Here is a 20,206-nt window from a genome sequence, read left to right as displayed (position 1 = left end):
AATACAAGAAAGACTATTTACAAGAAGGAGTCACCAATTCTTCCACGAGAAGTTAAAGGCAGGCACTCAGTGAGCTCAGTCTCTGAGAAAATGTCTGTATCAGAATTACTAGATATATTACTCTCTAATTCTTGTAGAAAATGAATCATCACCCTAATCCATGTCACTAATTGGCTTATTTACCATGTGAGTATAGCCTTCTTTTGATAAATAATGCTTGCTCCTCAAGATAAACTGAAATCTAGGCTTTTCAAAATTAAAAGGGAAGTTCTGGAAATATAACACATAAAAACAATGCAGAGCATAACAGAACCACACATAGTAACCCTAAAAGACACTACATAAAAGCAAAAAAATTAAAAATTAAAAAAAGATTCAAAGGAATACCAGGAACCTGAATATTTATATAACATGGAGTTATAGAGCCAAGCTCTGTTTGTTTATATTATGCTTTCCAGTCCTGCGTAGCTGACACCAAATGCAGAATGTCATCAAACTGAAGATCAGGATCCTGGCACTGTATGCAGTTCAAAAGTAATGGACACAGGATGCCATCTAGTGGTCTTTTTAAAATGTTTCAGCTGAAAATGCATATATGCACTACTTGTCCCTTATGCTAATTCTCCAGAGATGCATGGGTGGGACATCCAGCTGTGAGAGACATTTATATAGGGAATGCATGTATGGGACACCCGGCTGTGAGAGACATTTGTAGGGAATTGCATTTATAAGACACCCGTCCAGAAAAGTTTAATGGATATGGGTGTGCTTAATTCTTACAGTCAGGACAGTAGTACTAACTTACTGTCAGGACAGTAGTATCGTTTTGTGTCTGCATATTAAAATGAATGAAACACACACAAAAAAAGTGTCTGATCTTGTATTTATATACATAAAATTTCCACATTTATTTTCTGATTCATTTTAAAATAAGCAAAAATTAAACTTGTAGAATATACCCAAGTTTCAATAAAAATAAAATGTAAAGCATTTTTAAAAGAAAATGTGTTGTACTTTTTTTTATACAGCATCTTTAATGACATTCTCTATTTTATATTATTAGTTATTAATCATAATTAGTTATACTTAATTCAACTATATTCATTTATACAGAGTTTGATTTTTAATTAAATTTTTAATCTATTATTTATATATCTTAATTATTTGTATTTTTTATTTACATTAATTACTTTTCAGTTTACAGCTGCATTTTTAGATGAGCTTGATAAGGTGAAATTAAACATGCATTTGCATTCGTTTACATATGATTATCATTTACGAACAATTCATTCTTATATATCTGGAAGACAGCTGATATTTAGGCATGGTTATCATCTTACAAGTTTCCTCGATGATTTCATTAAATACTACCAGAAAGTGCCAAATGGAGCTCGTAATTTATTGTATGCAGGTTAGTAAGTTAGTAAGTTTAGTTATTAAATAAGAGCAGCATTAGCAATAGCTACATATCTATTAACAACAGTTATTATTATTCTTGTTATTAATTTTAGCGTATTATGAATAAATCAATGTAAGATATGTTTGATATTGTAGCTTCAGAGCTTTGGTATTTCATAACATGAGAAATTAATGAATTTATTAGCTAATAGGCATGGATTTTAAGATAATTTAGTATAGTGTCTTTTTCATATGGAGGATTAAATTTTAGTGTTTACTAAAACTGTGGAAGGAAAAAAAGGCGTGAAATTATTGGACTACTTCATGGGAACTACAGCATGAATTTTTTAAAAATTTCAACATTATGCTGATTTTGTACCTGCTTCTCTTTTGTGGAATGTAGTTTAATACTGATAAATGTTTTTATCACTAAAGCTTGAATTTTTAGGTAGTAAAAAAAAAAAAAAAAAAATGGAGAATAAAATTTTATAAAATGGTTACTTATAAATGATTAATTAAAATCTGTAATTAAAACCTAAACAGTGATATTAATGAATATGCAAATAATATTTTGTCAAAGCATAATTTAATAATATAAATTATGTGTTCATTGTAATGAAGCATTTTTTTAAAAAAAAATTAGATGTTTTCTCATTGTTGAATATTGTATGCAAGTAATACAGAAATATATTATACACTATATAATAAGTTAATATTTACAAAATACACTTCCTTTTTTTTATTTTTATTTTTTTTAAGTTAGCAAATTTAAGATACTGTTGAAAAATATCCCTGAGGAATGAAAACAGAATATTTGAAACATTTTATTACCTATACAGAAAGTGGAATTTTGATGGAAAAATCACTGCCAAGAATTTTTCCAGTATATTTAATGCATTCAAAATTTTGATTTGATGTAATAACTTTCTCATATTTTTGTCTTTCAGTTTTACTTTTTCATCAGAAACAGAATTAAAATAATGATAAAAAATTTTCTATGATTTGCAGTGATTCTAACATTAATATGTTTATTGGAGAAGTCAAACAAGAAGAAGCAGCATAATATTTGTAAATTTTGCAGTACTGGTTTGTATGGTTTAACTACCGAACCAACTTCCTCAGCTGCCTAAGTGCAAATGAACATGATAAGAAAAGAATGGCTGGAAAGAAGTTAAGCAGTCCTGCAAAATTTACAAATATTACGCTGATTCTTGTTGTTTGACTTCTCCAGTAATCATTGTTCAGCATGTTATTGTAACCTAAATTAATATATTTCTTTTTTTCCATCTTTATTGGATCAAGAAGTTAAAGTGTGTAGAAATAAATGGTTATTCATTCTGTACTTTGGAATTAGAAAAATGTGTTAGCCTTTTATTGTCAGAAAAATTTGTTGATGGTTTCTGCAGTTACCTCTAAATTTGGACACTATAGTCAGCTGCTAATAGTTATACCCTTATCTTGTAATAGCGTGTTTTAGTGATAAATGAGTATTTATGACTATTTCATTGAATACTGAAATCATGTCATGAGCCTTAATTTGTTTTAATTATTATAATGAAATGCAGCAAAATTAATAAATAAAAGAATTTTCATGTCTTTGCTGCATTTTTGTACGGTCTGCTTTATTGGTTCAGAATAACAAAGCTGTTCAATATAGTCAAAGCAGTGTGAGTCAGTTGGTGAGTAACTAGGCAACAGCAGTGCTTTCATTATCAGGGAAAAAGAAAAACTTTATTTGCTGATCCTATAAAACTAGTGAAGACATTAGCAGGAAATATTTTTGTATCCATCATTTCATACAGTTAGATATCCAAATATTTTTTATTTATCTTTCTGCCCTTGATGCAGTTTAAAACCTTATTTTTGCAATCATCAAAATATCTCTTATGCAATTAAATTCGCAAGGAATTGATTTTCCATATAATGTTGGGGGAAAAAATGTCAATGATTATATTTGATCTCAGGTAATACCAGCTTTAGGGAAATGTCTTCATAGATATGTTAACAATTCAAATGTTTTAGATGATGATTCACTGCAATTATTTCAGACACTTATTTACCTTCCTTCTGCAAATCATGATTTTACAGGTATATGCTAAACATTTCTAAGTATTTCATTGCAAAATATTTTTTAAATTTATCAACATTTACAAAATTTGCAGAACAAAAGATGTTTATTCATTGACAAAATATTTGGTTCAAATTCTTTCCTATAATCATTTAAATTTTATGCTCATGCCAACCTTCATTGTAGGCATTATAATCAAACTAAAACTAAAAGCAACCTTCATTAAATTCATGTATATGTAGAAGGCAAACATATTTCTTGCAGTTTCAACAAATTACTAAACAAACATGGCAATCTAACAATTTCTGAAAATTACTATAAATTGTTGTAGTAATTTGTTCAACTACGACTTTGTTCAATTACCTCATAATTTGTTCAACTACTTCAGAATATAACTATTCTGAAGAATAGTTACATTCACAGAAGTTAGCACATGTGCCTTCCCATAGTCAATAACTCAGATTACATTATAGAATAAGTATCATCTGTTTACAAAACTTTAGGCAAGATAGTTCTGCTTCTGTCAAAAAATGCATATGCGTAATTGCAAAGAATGCAAAGTATTTTGCAATTTTGTGTAAAATAATTGAATCTAGACAAGAAATAAATAAAAATGTTCAAAAGTCAAAATGGGCATTTATGGTAGGAAAATTCCCAAATGCATTTTTCTTAAAATATTTACAAAATAGGTGAAATAATAACCTATAATAAATTGTATCTTTATACCTGGACTCTTATTATATTGGTATTAGATTTAATTTTTTAACAAGTGTGATGGTTTTATTACCTGGTTATTAAATGTTTGTTTTGTAAATTATTATTTTAGAGGTAGCATAAGAAAGAAAATTTTATGTGCATATAATAACATGCTTTTATTTCCCAAATATCACTATGGGGAGCAGTCCCCAATTATAATTAGTTTTATAACACTGAATTTGAAAGGTAGTATAATCAAGTTCTGTTTGATTCCTCCCTCCCTCTTTGAAGTAAAGGAGAAATTGTCTTAGTTTTCAACCTGTAACATTCTTTATGTAGAAGTTTCTCATTATGTGAAACAAGTATGGATATATATTTAGTTTTTATGCTAGATTTCCATTAAAATTTTCTGTCAGCACTTTAAGTGATTCATAAATTTATATTAAATCATCAATAACATTTATGAATAATTTAGTGCATTTTTTTTTTTTTTAAATCAGGCAGCTTAACCATTCCAGACATAAATATGTCAGGTGACCAGCTGTATAATTACATAATTAGTCACAATCAACTTTATGGAATGACTGTATTACGAATGGTTCCTGTTGTAATGGATAGCACATCGAGTATCGTAAGTATATTTTATTTAAACTTTTGTATTGCTTTCATTAAATAAAAAGTATGCGCATTTATAAAATTAATAGAAAAGTGAGATACATTTATAAAATTTGTTAGTAATAATTCTATTAAAAAATTCTTGTGTATTTTCCATATAAGTGTTTAAATCTCTTGATACCACTCAAATTGTATTATTGTTAGTGACGCTGACTGCCAACCCAATGGGCTTGTGTTTGAATCCTGGAGAAAGCGTGGATGTTTGTGCAGTGAGGCTCTCAACGTATTTTTGCACATGTAGTCTTACAGCCCTTTCACTATTGCTAGATGATTATCCCCTTCCTTATGAAAATTTGAAAAATATATACACATTTATTTAAATTTAGATTATTTTTAATGTGCTTTATAAATTAAACAAGAAAAAGGTGCAGAAAATTTTGATAAATACCAAAACATGAATAAAAATTGTCTTCATATTCATAAACTAGAACTAAATATTTAATAATTTAATATATCTAAAAGGCTAACTGTATTCTCTCTCTGAAACTATAAAAATTTCTCCTTGCTGGAGAACCCCTGGTATAGTATCTGTGCGGCATAGAGGCAGTCAAAATGCACAGTGAGCCAAAAATCCTCTCTGTTTGGTGATAGATAAAGAGGGTGGAAAACTCTTAAACTGTCTCCCAGTGTGGTGTCTTTCAAAAATGGGGCAGAGCTGAGCAAAGTCCTAACTGTCACCTATATCGTGCATAAGACCCATGCCATTAGGAGATGCAATCTTGCACTCATTTCCTTGATAAAATTTGTCTGCATGCTCTGATTAGGCTCTACTAGTGAGATCAGCAACTGTGACAACAAAGGAGTTCATCTCTGGCACTTATAACTTCACAAGAGTAAATTCGTATAACAAATGAGTACATCTTGGTACCTATTCTAAAATCCTAACTTAAATCTAGTAATATTCTGCAAATTTTACAAGTGAGGTGTGTGTTCAATTGGAGGTTAAATATTAAGGAATTGTTATTTTATCAGTATAATTTATTGTCATTAAAATTTTAATTATAATCATTGGAATTATTTATTTTATAAAAGTTTTAATTACTTGTACAATGTAAATATTATTCAGAGGAACATTCTGTATTAAATTTCATTATTTTATAAAAAATTATAATTATCCATACATTATACTAATATTGTTTAGATGAACACTGTTTATTAAATTTAGATGCTAATATTTAATTTCTTGCTAAATTATTACTATATCTGCTATTTTTGTAGCATCCTGAAACTTCTGAAGTGAGGCATTTTCTTCCTTTAGCTTCAATTCAGAAAACTTATGAAAATAGTATTATATGCGTTATCTTAAACATCTGTTATTTCTGCTGTTATTTTATTTTGCATTCATTTGAATGAAATCAAATAAAAATATAAGAAAGCAAACAAACTCTTATAATACTTGTTTTGATATCTAAAATTAATCTGGTTGTCAAAAATAACTGATTTTTATGTTTTCCTCATTTCTTTCTATTCATTAAAAATTTTTTGCTTGCAATTTTTTTTTTTTTTTTAAATTATTATCTGCTGTGTAAGTCATTATTTTTCATAGGTACTGAAGAAAAGATATAATAGTATTTGTGAATAACTTATTGTCAGTTTTATTTTAAAAACTGTAAATCAATTTAAAAAAAAATGTGTAATAATTGTATTCTGAGTGATTTGTTTTATAACTTCTACTGAAAATGTTGTTGACCCCTTTTCCTTCTTATCAAAAGGGCCCACCAGCAGCTGAGCAGTAAAGATGCTGAACACAGGTAGTTCAGTCCGAGGTTTGAATCCCGCGAACGGGCTGACTGCATGGGCGTTTTTATGTTTTTTCCCATGTGTAACATGTATATGAGTCAGTTTCCCTTAGAAAGTCCTCCACGAAGGTATCCCTTCCTTTAGGCATATAGCCCTCATGTGCTTTGCCATAATTAAATAATCTAATCCAATCCTTCTCATCAAAATAAATAACTGAAAACTTTCCATTCATTTGTTTTTGATCTATATTATTCAAATGTAATTGTGTAATTGTATTTGAAAGTTTACTTCATCTGTCTTTCTCTATTTTAAGCTGTTTTTGTGTTTTAACAGGATACAGAATTTGCCTTAGTTGAGCTATCCGCACAAAAAGCATCTTATAAAGATTTAAATGATGTCTGCCAAATGGGAAGTTTTGATGTTGGCCTTCTAATTAACCATAACACTTCAGAGTCTGTAACTGATCCTAATTCTTTAGTTTTAAGTTTTTATATAATTCTTACTAGTCAAAGAGATCTCTACCCTAAGCTGTCAAATTTGGGTTCTATGTTAGGATCATTTCAGACTGTGAGATTTGGTTCTGCACTTACTTCCAGTGGCTATTCTTCACGCAAAACAAGTACAGCATCTATGCTTACTGAAAAAGAGAAACTTGAATCTAGTGGAGAAGATTCCATCAACTCTGCTGATTCAAAGTAAGTTTCTTCTTTATGAACTGAACATTCATTTAAATGGTGCATTTCACTAAAATTGGTAGCAATTTCTGTGAACAGCAGGAAGTAAAATGCCATGTAAATGGTAGATATATCTGTGCTCAGCAGCAAAAGCTTACTAGCAGAAATATATTTTATACAATTGATAATATATCTATGTATGGAATTTTTTAGTCTTACAGAATATTAAGTATATTTATAGAATGTGGATTATTTTATTTTATTTTTATTACATTTTTATATTGAATTATTTGAACATGGGATTTTTTAGAATAGAATAGTGGCTCTCATCATTTTTCCACATTCTTCTTGAAGAAGGAGGGAGAAAGATTTCATCAGCGGTTACCAAAACTTTTGTCTTCTACTTTATGTCTTATAAGTTAATAGCATTTAGGTATAATGTTAGAAAGATGAAGAAAGTATAAATAACAAAGAAATGTAGAGACATGTATCTAAACACCATCAAAACTCCATGAAATGAAATTGTTCTAAAATTTTTTTAATTTACTATAATATCTTGGTTTATTCTCAAATGCTAACTGATATCCATGGTTTTATCAAAATTTTGCCATACTGAAAACTTATTTCAGAATTCAATAAATCGCACCATTTGTATTACAAGAGATTAGTGGTGAGAGTAATGATAAAAAAAATCTGTACAGTACACTAGGAAAAAGGGGCATCCAGACTTGGTTATCTAAATGCCCCAACCCCTAGAGTTGATCCAAGGAAGTATAATCACCCCAGTCAACCCAGGGGGACAATTTTTCCTTCACAAAGGTCTGGGTTTAAAGCTCAAAGAACAGGGTGGATAGCAACACATCCACCACAAAGAGACCAAAGTCATCATTAGACATTGACCTTTCCCCAGTGTTGACCATGGTTAGCCAACTCCAAGGACAACCTTCGTTATCAAACCGTGTAACATCCCCAAAACCAAGGGGCAGACAAGACAATACCATATGGTTCCTGCTGAGCCTGAACCTACTACCGAATAAACAATGGTACTAGTCACTGTGATGAGGTCTTAATTTTTCCCCAGAAGTTCAGATTGTCTAAATGCTGACCTAGCCAGAATGCCGGGATTGCTCCTAGTTGAACCTCACATGAAATAATCCATACAATAAACATAGCTCCTTCAGTTTAATCATTACATCCAATTCAATTAAAACTCAATATTTGTTCATTATTTGCTTTTCAAAATTATTACTCCTTAGAGAAAACAATTTCAGTTTAATTTTACTAACTAGCGTGCACTGTAGGGCAACAATAGGCCTAAATTAAGACATAACATATAAACATTTAATGAGACAGTGGTTGTAATTTTTGACACTTTTTTTTTTTTTTAAAGTTCAATGGATAATTGCAGGCAAAAGCATTTAAGTGGCTTCTGTATTTTGTTTTGATACTTATATAGGCAGTAAATCCTACTTCACAAAGATATGTAGTTGAGAAAGGCAGCATTAATAATTTTGCTTTTTCTGGTCAGGTTTTAAATTCATCTTGTGCATGCAGCCAAAGCTCTGATAGACACTGCTTTTGAAACACAATTGTTAAATTCTTGTCTTCTTCATGCAGAACCCATTTAATGTGATCAGACCCTTCTCTTGAACTTTGAAAAATAAAATTCAAATAATTCTTTTAAAGCTTCGAGAGGCTTGTGAATGTTTTTCTGCATTTTTTCTTAAATTTTATGTTATTTCTATTTAAGAAGCTTTCTATAAAAGAGAAGCATGCAATATCTTCTTTTCCATGTATTTCCTATTAGTACATAAGTTTCCTTTAAAATGCAGATGCGTAGATATTTGCATTAAGAATTGTGACCTTTTTTTCTTAGCAATGATAGATTCATTCTATTCATTTTGCTGAAATTGTCTGCAAAATATGCTGGTTTGTGTACTCAGGCTTTATCATATACATCTGTCACTACTAGAGAGTTATTGGTTCATCAAAAATGCCTCTGTGCACAGTTGAATCAAACGTATCAAGGCTTTTCTTCAAGACTACCACCTTATTTTAGCATGTGGTAGGACAGACTTGTGGTGGGTTTCTAATCTTCACACTTCAGTTTCAAGAGCCTATTTTTAAGAAGTAATGGCTGCTGTATGAGTGATTTCATGTAGTGTATTTTTATAGCATCATTTAACACTTGCCATTTCTCTTGAGACAAAGTATTTACTAAACTAAACTATTTTATTTTTCTTTGTTCTCACTATTTTTGAAGAACATTTTAAAACTGCAAATTTTAACCACTATAATTCAAATGTTTTATTATTTTGTGGAAAATGTTAAATATATATATGAAAAAATACATCTTTTACATGACTTACCCATGAGAAATAGTCAAATTAGTCAAAATAAAAGAAATTTAAATTCAGATCAAACATTATCTTATAAAAGCTTCGACTTAGAATTTCCATACAACAGGCACCAGGTATAGGTAGAAGTGGGCAGGACACTCACAAATTCATCATTGGTCGTACAGGTATAGTCTTACTGCACTAACTGTACAGCTGCAACCCCATTATGATTGAGAGCACCCCAGGGGATGGATTTTGGGTTTCCCACCCTTCTTCTCCTACTATTAAACCACTCAAGAAGATTTTCAGCTTAGCTGTGTTTTTATGTCATACAGATAATATACACTATTTTTAATTAATATAATTTTTACAAGATATAAAAATTTAAGTTTTGTTTTTGAATTTCAGTGGTTTAAGACAGCTGTTCCCAAACTGTGCTCTGTGGAGCCCTAAGGGCTCTGCCCTCACTTCACAGGAATTTTGTGGCCACTCCAGGGAAATAAAATAAATAAAAATTGATGATGTTCAAAGAATAAGAAACAGAAAGTGGAATAGATATTAAAAAACTAGAAATTATACCCTGAAAAGGAATCTGCCAAATTTAATCTTGTACCTACCTACTCTAGCAAACAAAGTGTTTGTTCTCTAGAAAACACTTTGTTCACTATGTTTCTATAGTTTCTATTCACAAACTACATTCTATAGTTTCTATATTTCTATAGTTTCTATTCACAAACACTATGTTTCCTGTGAAGTGAAGGCAGAGCCTTTAGGGCTCCACAGAGCACAGTTTGGGAACAGCTGTCTTAAACCATTGAAATTCAAAAATGAAACTTAAATTTTTATATCTTGTAAAAAATTATATTAATTAAAAATGCTCAAACCCCACGACTTCTGCCATGAATATTGAACTTAAGTAGCATTTTTATTGCAGTGCAAAATTTAAATTTCATTTTTAATGCATTTATGTAGATTGAATGAATGTAAGATGATTACTGATTGATACTGAAATAATTTAAGAGTTTTTTTTTTTTTGATTCTTTGTTTTGAAATTATTTTAAATGTAAAGTTTTAGTATTTATTTATTTTATTATAATGTTGTATGCTGAATGTGACTTAAAATCCTAAATGTATTAAATTATCCTAAATGTAAAATCCTAAATGTATGTAAGAATAATATTTATCAAAAGAATTCTGTAAAACTTTTTGAAAAATGATATTCATAAAGAATGCATTTAATTTTTTTTTCATATAATCAGAGTTACTTCCCTACTTGCATTGAGTTTTTTTAAATAAATGTACTGTCGTTTTAATAAGATGACTTCTAATAGCATTTTAAGTAAAGCAGTAAGAGACAAAATGCTTCATATTAACCCTCTGAGTGACATGACGGGCTTTATCCGGTTCATGAGATTTTTTGTCACTTGACACTTATTAGCTTATAATTTAAGATATTTTCTTTCTTACTTTCTTTACTAATGTAAAAATCCTTTTAATGAATGTAAGTTTATGAAAATAGAGTCTAAAATAAGTAATTATACAAATTTAGCTTATAAATTCTGGTCTTCATAACAGACCCAAAATCCCACACCGCTCAGAGGCTTAAATACATATTTTAATCACACATCTGTATATTTTCCTATAATAAAATTTTAATCCTTGATTGCTTAAATTTGTTTTCAAGTCTGAAATCTGTATGCCCAATATCTGAAATTATTTAATATTCGGACCTCTGGACCATCAGTCCAATAAGTAAATAAATATAAAAATAAATTTAAAATAACAAGCAAAATTTCCCTTCACTTACTAAGTCTAAAAATGGAGACTCTAATACTCAAAATACAGTAGATGTGTCGTGTGATTTTTCTCCCCACTAGATGAGATTTCTAAAATGTCACTTTCAAACACCTGCTGGCTAGGGAGTCGTGAAGTGGCCAATGACAGTTATTTGATTGGCATATTGAGGATGGCCAAGATCCTATTTTCAACCCTTGAGTAGTTGTGGGGGTCAGCATTGCTCTAACTGAACTAAAATGAAGAAGTTTGGTGTTGGTCTAGAAGGTATTGTTCAAAGAGCTTTTACTAGATTTAAATGATGATCTAAAATCCAAAAATTTACAAACTCCAGAACTGCCAGAGTCTGAAAAGTTCTGAATCTTGGACTTTGTATTGCATTATATGAGAAGTACTCATATAGAAGAGAATTAGTTATGACTTCTTTAAATCAATCTTTTGTGAATCTGAGAATTATACTTTTGAATTATTATTTTGTGTACACTTAAAAAATTTTGTTCTTATAGGTCAAAGAAAACTAGTGTAGTACGTAGTATGTGTGATGAGGATGTTATGTACTTAGGCTACTACAGTAGTCAAGAAACAATGATGCAACAGGTGTTGAATCAGCAGGCTGAAGCCGCACGATGTCATCTAGAAGGTATTGTTCAAAGAGCTTCTATTCACTGTCGTCGGGATTCCTTATGGAGCTCTTTGTTGCCAAGAACTTTAAAAGAGGAAAATAGCAGTAAAGATGTAATTATATTTTCTTGTGTTCTAAAATGGAAATTTTTTATGAGGTGGCATATGATTATTTTGTTAATTTTTTTAAATATCATCAAGGTGAGAAATTTTATATTTTTTTAAATGCCTGAAGGAAAACTTTTTCTAAGCTGTTTATTGATTTCAGTCAGCAGATTTATTATTTTGTTAAAACAGAAAGTATTCCCACTTTAGAGCAATATTTGTTTAAGACTTATGTGCAATTGACTCAGTGGAATAAATATGCAGCTTCATTTTAAATATGTCTTCTTTTTTAACCATTTGTAAACGACCATCATGCAAACATACTTAAGAATGTATTATGAATGTGTGATGAAAAAGTCTTACTTTAGAAGGCAAGTGCCATGCACTCACGTTGGTATGCATAATGTTCGAGTGCCAATAATAATTGACATTCCTCACCTATTGCACATTACATAATGTATTTTTTTATCTCAGTTTATGAAATATGACTTATTCTTTTAATTTATTTTTTATTATTTTATAATATTTTGTAATATTGTATGTTTATGAAATATAAACAAGCTTGTCTTTTTTCCTCTTCACCCTGAAATGATATGGTATAGATCCCTCATCTTTGACAGGTGTTACTTTTTATTCCTTATATGAAGTAAAGAAAGTCTTGTAATCACGAAAATTTCGTATGTCATATTGCAATGAAAATATCCATTTCAACTACTCTCAAAACCATTTGAACGATGTTTTTGTGTGATGTCTGTATATACAGAAAAAATAAAGGACTATTTTTGAAAAAGGATTGTAAAATGGATATAGAAGAGATTTTTTCTGTGACATTTGTATGCACATACGTATGTATGTATGTATCTCTCATAACTCGAAAACGAATAGTCATAGAATGTTGAAATCTTATATATGGGACTCCTGTAACTTGTTTTGTGCATTTCCTTTTTGTATTTCAATTGGCTGTACCAATCATATATATATATTTTTTTTTCCCACACTGTTTCCTGGCTCAGTGAGCTGCTTTTTGTTCTTATATGTTGGTAAATGGTGTATTTTTTTGTTTCAATAGTGATTGAATTGTATAGTTTTTATGCCCTGGTTAAGGTTTTTATACTTTTAGTTAATCTGCATGCAATAGTTGTAGAATTTTCAACAAGTTTAAGTGGCAAGTTAAGCCTAATGAACTGCCATTTGTTTACTTTTGAAACTCAGTAGCATAGTAAAATTAGTCAGCTTTTACACTTTCACTGTCTTTTTGCTGAGTGGGACCAAAAGTAAACTTTCAGTTTTGTGCCCAGAAAAATCTGCCTTCCTGTCCATTGGCTGAATTTGTGCCCCTTTTGCGTAGAAATTGTAATTTTAATTGTAAAAATTGTTTTTTAACTGTGTTAATTTTATTTGATGTGTTCCTGTATTTTAAAATTTTTAATGATGATATTTTGAGCATTTATATATTTTTGCTGTGCTGCAAAGTGAGAACTGAATTTATTGAATGAGAAATCTATCTCTCGTGAAATTTGAGTATAAGTTTAAATGAAATGCAACAGAAAAAGTGTATAATTAATATTCCATACAAGGAGGTCATGTGATGTCCATATTAGATTTTTTATTCTGTGTTCACAATGAAAAAAATATTTAAAAAGATTGTTCTGTTGTCTTTTCCTAAAAAAACTATATTTATACTATAACAGTCTGAGAGTAATGAAACTGCAATAGATAGTGAATGTTTATGGACTATCTCTGAAACTAATTGTGAAGTAAATGAAGTTAGAAACAATTTCAGTAAGATATATTCTTATGAATATTAAATGAGTATGAAAGTTGGTCACCCACTGAAATGGATCTATTTCCTCATTTCTTTATTTGGAGCCCAAAAATTAAATCATAATATTATATCATCTGAATTAAGTTTAATGTGTTCTAATTCAAAATATATGACGTAACTTAAGATAAACTGAACACAAAACAAGTGAAGTCTCCTATGTCCAATATGGTTTACCTTGGGCCACATGATGTAATATAATTTATTAAATATATTTCAATTCATAAACTCAGTATCATTTTTCTAAAATCTTTTATCTGTAGTACTGGGAGGAATAAAAGAAATCGTGTTTATATTAATAAAGTAATAGAAATAAAAATAAGTATTAATAAAGTAATTAAGTTACAGAAAGGAGAGAATTATTTAACCATTTAAAAACCACGATTTTTTATGGTTTTCTGTAAATTGGGCTTTGCTATAAAATTTTGTAATCTTTCAAAAATGAAATCATGTGTTTGTCTCCGTTCTGACAGTTACATAAGCAAAATTCCTTTCTCATTCACAAACACTTAAATAAGCACTTAAGTTCCACCTGGTGATAAATTATGATCAAATAATAAAAGAGAAATTTATAGAAAGTAATAGAAGTAAAAATCACCCCTGCCATTTGGCATTGCCATAACAGATTATTTTAAATATATGATTTTACATTTTGAATTCCTGGTGTATTAATTTTTATATTAATGGAGAGATTTTAGCTATTTACTTTAAAGTTGTTTTAAGTATTAACCTCAAAAACTAAAATCAGTATAGGAAGTTTAGATTGCAGTTCAGAATTTTACATTTTAAAATATTGTTTTATTTTTTGAAAATTCAGTGATTCAGAAATTCTTCAAAATATTTGTTTATATTCCAGAATTCTTAAATTGATTTTTTTTTTATTTATTGCAGGTTTATTGGCCATAAAGTACAAAGCTTTATACTTCTATTGTATTCCAAAAAAATTTTTCATATGCATAATTTCAATTGCAATCACAAAAATTCTGATTTTAGCATTTAAACTTTAAAGCAAAAATTTTACTATTTAAAAATAAATTTTAGAAACTATAAGTAGTTAAAGAACAAAAATAAGGTAAAAAAAAAATATATATTTACTTAATGTTTTTAAACCAGTACTTTGCATACACTGTTTATATTTATTCAGGTTTCTTCAGTTGCATGCTTTATTAATTTATTTTCAAGGAAGTAGATTTATAGTTAAAGATAATAATTATGCTTTTATTTTCATCAATTGTTGTTTAGAAATATAATTTTATTTTAGTGCTAAACAGTTCATTTATGTATAAAAATATATCCTGTGTTTTTATTACAGAGTTACAGATTTTTCTCTTATAAGTAGAAAATTATACTTCAAAAAAGAAATCTGATATTTTATAATTTGTCTTTCTTGTGTTTGTGAAGCTTTTTACAAAAATTTGCTTCTTTAAGTGTTTTTTGTCATCACTAATTTATATAGCTTTCGACATTTTTAACGTGAAATTAATTTGTAGCATGGTGCTTCAGCTGCTTCATCTTATGCTGACTTCTCTGAACTGCTGGAATTAGTAACAATGATTCCTTTGAATGGTATAGATGAAAAACTAACACCTTTCATGAATATGCATATATCATGGTATGTCACTCTAGCACCTGTCTTAAAATCAAAGTATGCTGATAGCCATCGAGAATTTATGTCATCAGATGGGAGCTCTATGTATGTGGTGAGTAATACTATATTCCAGTGTGTGATATATTCAGCTGAATAGAGCTTAGATGAAATTTTGAAATGTGTTGTGAGTGTTTATACCTTTTTGGAAATAAAAATAAATTATTAGTCATGTAATCTGAAATAATAATAGCCAAAACAATTATCTAAGATGCCAAACAAATGTGCATTAATTATGGATTAGTTGTTAATATTTCAGAAAATATGTTGCCGATTCTTAAACTTGCAATGCTACTGTAAAGATAATGTGACTAAGTTTGTTTTATAGATTGCATATGGCATAATTTGCTGTATGTGGTACTATAGATCAGCTGTGTATAAAGAATGTAAGAATGCATCAGACATTAAAATGTAATGAGTGGTTGCACATTTTCCTGTTAGAACATGATTCTATGGTGTTTCTGAAGATTCGAAACAACCTGACCTTAATACATCTGCAATGTAAACTGACTGGCCAGAGTTATAAATATGCATAACAGACTCATGTCCATTTGTACTCCGCATCATAAATTATAATGTTGGGTCAATGGGATAATATTTAAGGCAAGGTTTCCTAATGAGTCTTCCCATAGTGGCACTAAATGTACAGATGCTGCATGCAGAAGCAGAATTCATCTGAAAAGACAATGTCTCTCCATTCATGCTTCCATGTACACTGTAAAAAAGGGGGGAACAGTTCTATATCTCCCTTTCTACTGGGCCGATTGACAAAATTCAACTTGTGTTTTAATGTCTCGAAAGTACGACTTAGGATAAGATAGGTATTAGATTTATATATATAGCACTGCACTAATATAGGTATTTTCACACAGAATGACTTTTTCTGAAATGACATGCCAATTTTTTTCCATATTTCGATTTTATGACTCAATTATGCCAAACTGTCAAGTTTTATAAAAATCACACGAGTAGTTTTTAAAAAATTAGCTCTCAAAATTTTAGCTTCTCAATGTTAACTGAATTTGTTACATATTTATTAATATCTCTTATTTTATTAAACTTACTTGATTCCGTCTTCCAGAATTCAAAATTTAGACTTAATCTAAATATAATTTGCACACATGTTATGATTTATTTTTAAATATTGTTTATATATATGTCAAAAAACTTTTTGTATTATAACCTATAAAATTTTTAACACCACCTTAAAGTAAATGTATTTCTAGGCACACATGCAAAAAATTAGAGTTTTTTTATTCAGAATTATCTAAGATATATATGAATTTACTTTTTGACCTGTTTTGAAATTTAGCATGTATTTTATAAGCAGTAATAACACCAAATGTGGTTTACGCACTTTGTTAAAATTATTTGAAAGTGCAGTCAAATACCGAAAATCTGCCGATCTGATATCCGCCAACTCCTAAAATCTGCGTTGCCTCTCAAAAGTATAAACATTCAGTTTATAGGTTCTTGAAACCACAACATTTAGTACAAAATATCGAAGAAAAATTACTTACCGAATAATGATATCCGCACAACCCAAGCTTTGCAGATTTCTGGACTTTTGCTTTATTAACAATGACTTTTTTCCTGCTCATGTACATTGAAAAAAAAAAAAGGAAAATAAAATAGGTTGCAATAAATTTAGAAGTTCACCTGGTGCAAACTGAAAAAAATGCGCCAAGATAATTTTTTTAATTTCTCCATAAATTTCTTATCAAAAATTACAAAATTTAATATCTATTTAATCTTATTTTATACAGTAATCCATTAAGACATTGCCTGTCACAAAAAGAAAGCAAATACAAGCTTGTTTTTCTTACACAGAGTATTTTATTTAGCTCATATTTGATACATTTTTATGAAGTTATGGGTTTACTATGTACCTCTTAGTTCTTTGTTCTTTTCCCCAGAGCTGTAACTGTTCTTTCATCCCTCTGTTTAGAAGTATAATTTCCCTTCAAAAGTAAATAATATAATTTAGAAGTCATTCTACTAGTGGATTGTTACAGAAGTAAATAAATTATGTTGATTAAACTCTTATTTTTCAGTTCAATTAATTCTTAACTCATCAGTTTTATTTTTAAATCATCATAAGAGTATTATTTTTATCATGAATAATGTATTGTTTTATTGTTTATTTTTTATTTATTTATTTATTTATTTTTTCCCAAAATAAACAGTTCTTTCAGAATTTAATCATTCTTTTTAAAGGGTTTAGATGCATTTTTTCGTATGTCAGTTTTAGTAGAGACTAAACCACGAAAGAGAAAATATATATATATATATATATCATCCTGCTTAGGCACTACACCCTAAGAAAGGAATGCCAAATGAAGGAATTTTTAATGGGAATGTTTTGAAAAGACCTTTTTTCTTTCTTATTGGTTTTACTAACAGAAACTTTTTTCACATCACATCTCCATGTATTTTTTTGCAGTAGTGTTATAACTTTCATGTCTTTTTTAAAAAATTCATAGAGTGTAAAGTAACCCTTAGGAGAATGCAGTAGCTTCATTTTCGTTTGATGGTTAACTGGAAATTATCATCCTTTTTAATATAAAATGAGCCAGTTTCTTATTAACAAAAAAACAATTTCACAATTGTTTGGTTATAGTTTTGGGTTTTTTGTAGCCTTTAATGATAAATGCTGCAAAACTTGCCTCAATCCTGCAATGCAGACGTATTAGACTGAACTCTTTCATTAGCCCTCCATTGCTGAACTCGTCCACCAGGCACTTGCCAGGCCTCAGATGCACACAGATCATGAGGAGGCAACAGTGACTATGATGCCATGTTCTTTCCATTATGCCATCTATTCAGATGGCTACCATCTGGTCACTACCATCTGGGACAGCATAGGTTGCCCTTTCTGGCAGTAGGAACCGAGTTTGTGTTATTGTACCTTCAAAGCTGCTGCTGTCATAGTATAATATACTAATCCAGTGTATGCAACCCAAGGGTGTATGGTCAGCAATAAAACTGACAAGTAGCATTTCTTCCAATTTCTTTATAAGGTAAAATTAAATTATTGTGATGTTTTTTTAATTCATTATACTTAATAGCAAATGCATGACATTGAAACTATTGATTTAATAGAAGTGAAATTAATAATTTATTAAACTAATTATTAAATTATTATTTTAATAATTAATTCGATACTTTGTTGTTAAAGTGGACACCTCCTAAGCCTTTGTCAACATTTGAAATAACTGTGTTATAATGAGCAATTAATTTGCCAGTTTTGATGATTATACTTGGTGGTTCCATTATGAAAGAAGTACCATTAGCTTCTTATGTTTGGACAGAAAAACTGAATAACAAGAAAATTTTAAGAATTCACCTAACTTTGACTAGCAGTAAGTCTTTCGTTGTCCATATAAAATAGAATTTCTCACCAATAAGCTGTTTAAAGCTGTATTACTTGGATTAAAATCACATTCTAAAAATATTTATTGAAGGAGCTTTCTCATTTTTTGTTAGGCATGTGGCTGTGGTACATTAAGCACTATAGCAGTTATATTGATCAATTATCAATGCATAACTGGCTTTAAATGTATATAGTAAGGAAAAAAATCTTAAATGCCTTTTCTTCATACTGATATTATAGTTAAAATTCATGTTAGAAATATTTTTGTGAGTGTTTATTTACATTTAAAAGATTGTTAAATTATGAAATTTTATGAACGTTTTCTTAGTTATGTATTTTAAATTTCTCTAAAGCATTTAAATCATTGTAACTCAAATCTGCTTTCAGATATTTCTCCATAAGTTTCTCCATATCTAAAACATTATATTAGATTTGTGTACAAGTGTTTCAATTGGAATCAAATACAAAATTATATATTATTCATTTTAACCAATCTGAACTAATTTGAATTCAGTAAAACACACAAAAAACATCATTCCACTTTCGTTGCAAAGTAATTATTTTTCAAATACTAACTCTGGTTGTCACATTTTCATATAATTTCTGTTGACATTTAATATTTTTCTGCATATTTATATATATATGTGAAATATTAAAAGCACAAGGAAAAGCCGGAGCAGTATCGATGCATGCTTAGATCCATATTGAAGAAGAATTTTGATTGCTTAGTATGCTAATAATGTTAACTTGGTAATATCTAAAGAACTTGGCAGTTGAGGCAGTTTTAATTCCATTTTTATTTCCAATTGATATTTGTGACTACAGTCACTTGGCACTCTGGTCATGCCTTTCCACAGAAGATTTACATTTTTGACATTGTTGAGATAGAAAGGAAGCCAGCGAAATTACATCTTAGCACAGTAGAGAGCAAAGCTGGAGTGCATAGTTATGCAAGATGGAAGCACGTGAAGAGAAAAGTTTTGGTTTGCAATTTGGTGATTGGTCAAGAGACATCTGCATTAAGGGTTATGTAAGATCGCATGATTAATTTGAATGATGCAGTTTAGACTAAAGCGCTATTTTTAGGACAGATAGATGAAGTTCCCAAATGAAATCCAAAATAAAAGCGGTTATAGTGAATTAAATTTAGAAGTTTGCTTTCATATTTTTTATCTTACATACAATGGTGGCCAAAATTGTGGACACTTTTGGAAATGTTTATGTTTTTGAACTTTGTATGCTTATAGGAAACGTTA

The 20,206-nt window shown here is 29.3% G+C and overlaps 1 protein-coding gene across 1 annotated transcript in view; it reads left to right on the top strand.

Moving 5' to 3' along the window:
• LOC118190330 (KICSTOR complex protein SZT2-like) overlaps window positions 1-20,206 on the top strand; it is a 279,720-nt gene that overhangs the window by 235,185 nt on the left and 24,329 nt on the right. The window contains exons 57-61 of the mRNA XM_085818640.1: window positions 1,198-1,411; window positions 4,663-4,793; window positions 6,911-7,272; window positions 11,891-12,119; window positions 15,423-15,632. Coding sequence (XP_085674766.1) covers window positions 1,198-1,411; window positions 4,663-4,793; window positions 6,911-7,272; window positions 11,891-12,119; window positions 15,423-15,632 — 1,146 coding nt within the window. The remainder of the gene's footprint in view (window positions 1-1,197; window positions 1,412-4,662; window positions 4,794-6,910; window positions 7,273-11,890; window positions 12,120-15,422; window positions 15,633-20,206) is intronic.

This window comes from Stegodyphus dumicola, chromosome 6 (genome assembly GCF_044657685.1).
Source record: "Stegodyphus dumicola isolate Sdum_Otavi_A_Nest chromosome 6, ASM4465768v1".
NCBI classification, from domain to species: domain Eukaryota; kingdom Metazoa; phylum Arthropoda; class Arachnida; order Araneae; family Eresidae; genus Stegodyphus; species Stegodyphus dumicola.
This window is presented reverse-complemented; position numbering and strand designations above follow the sequence as displayed.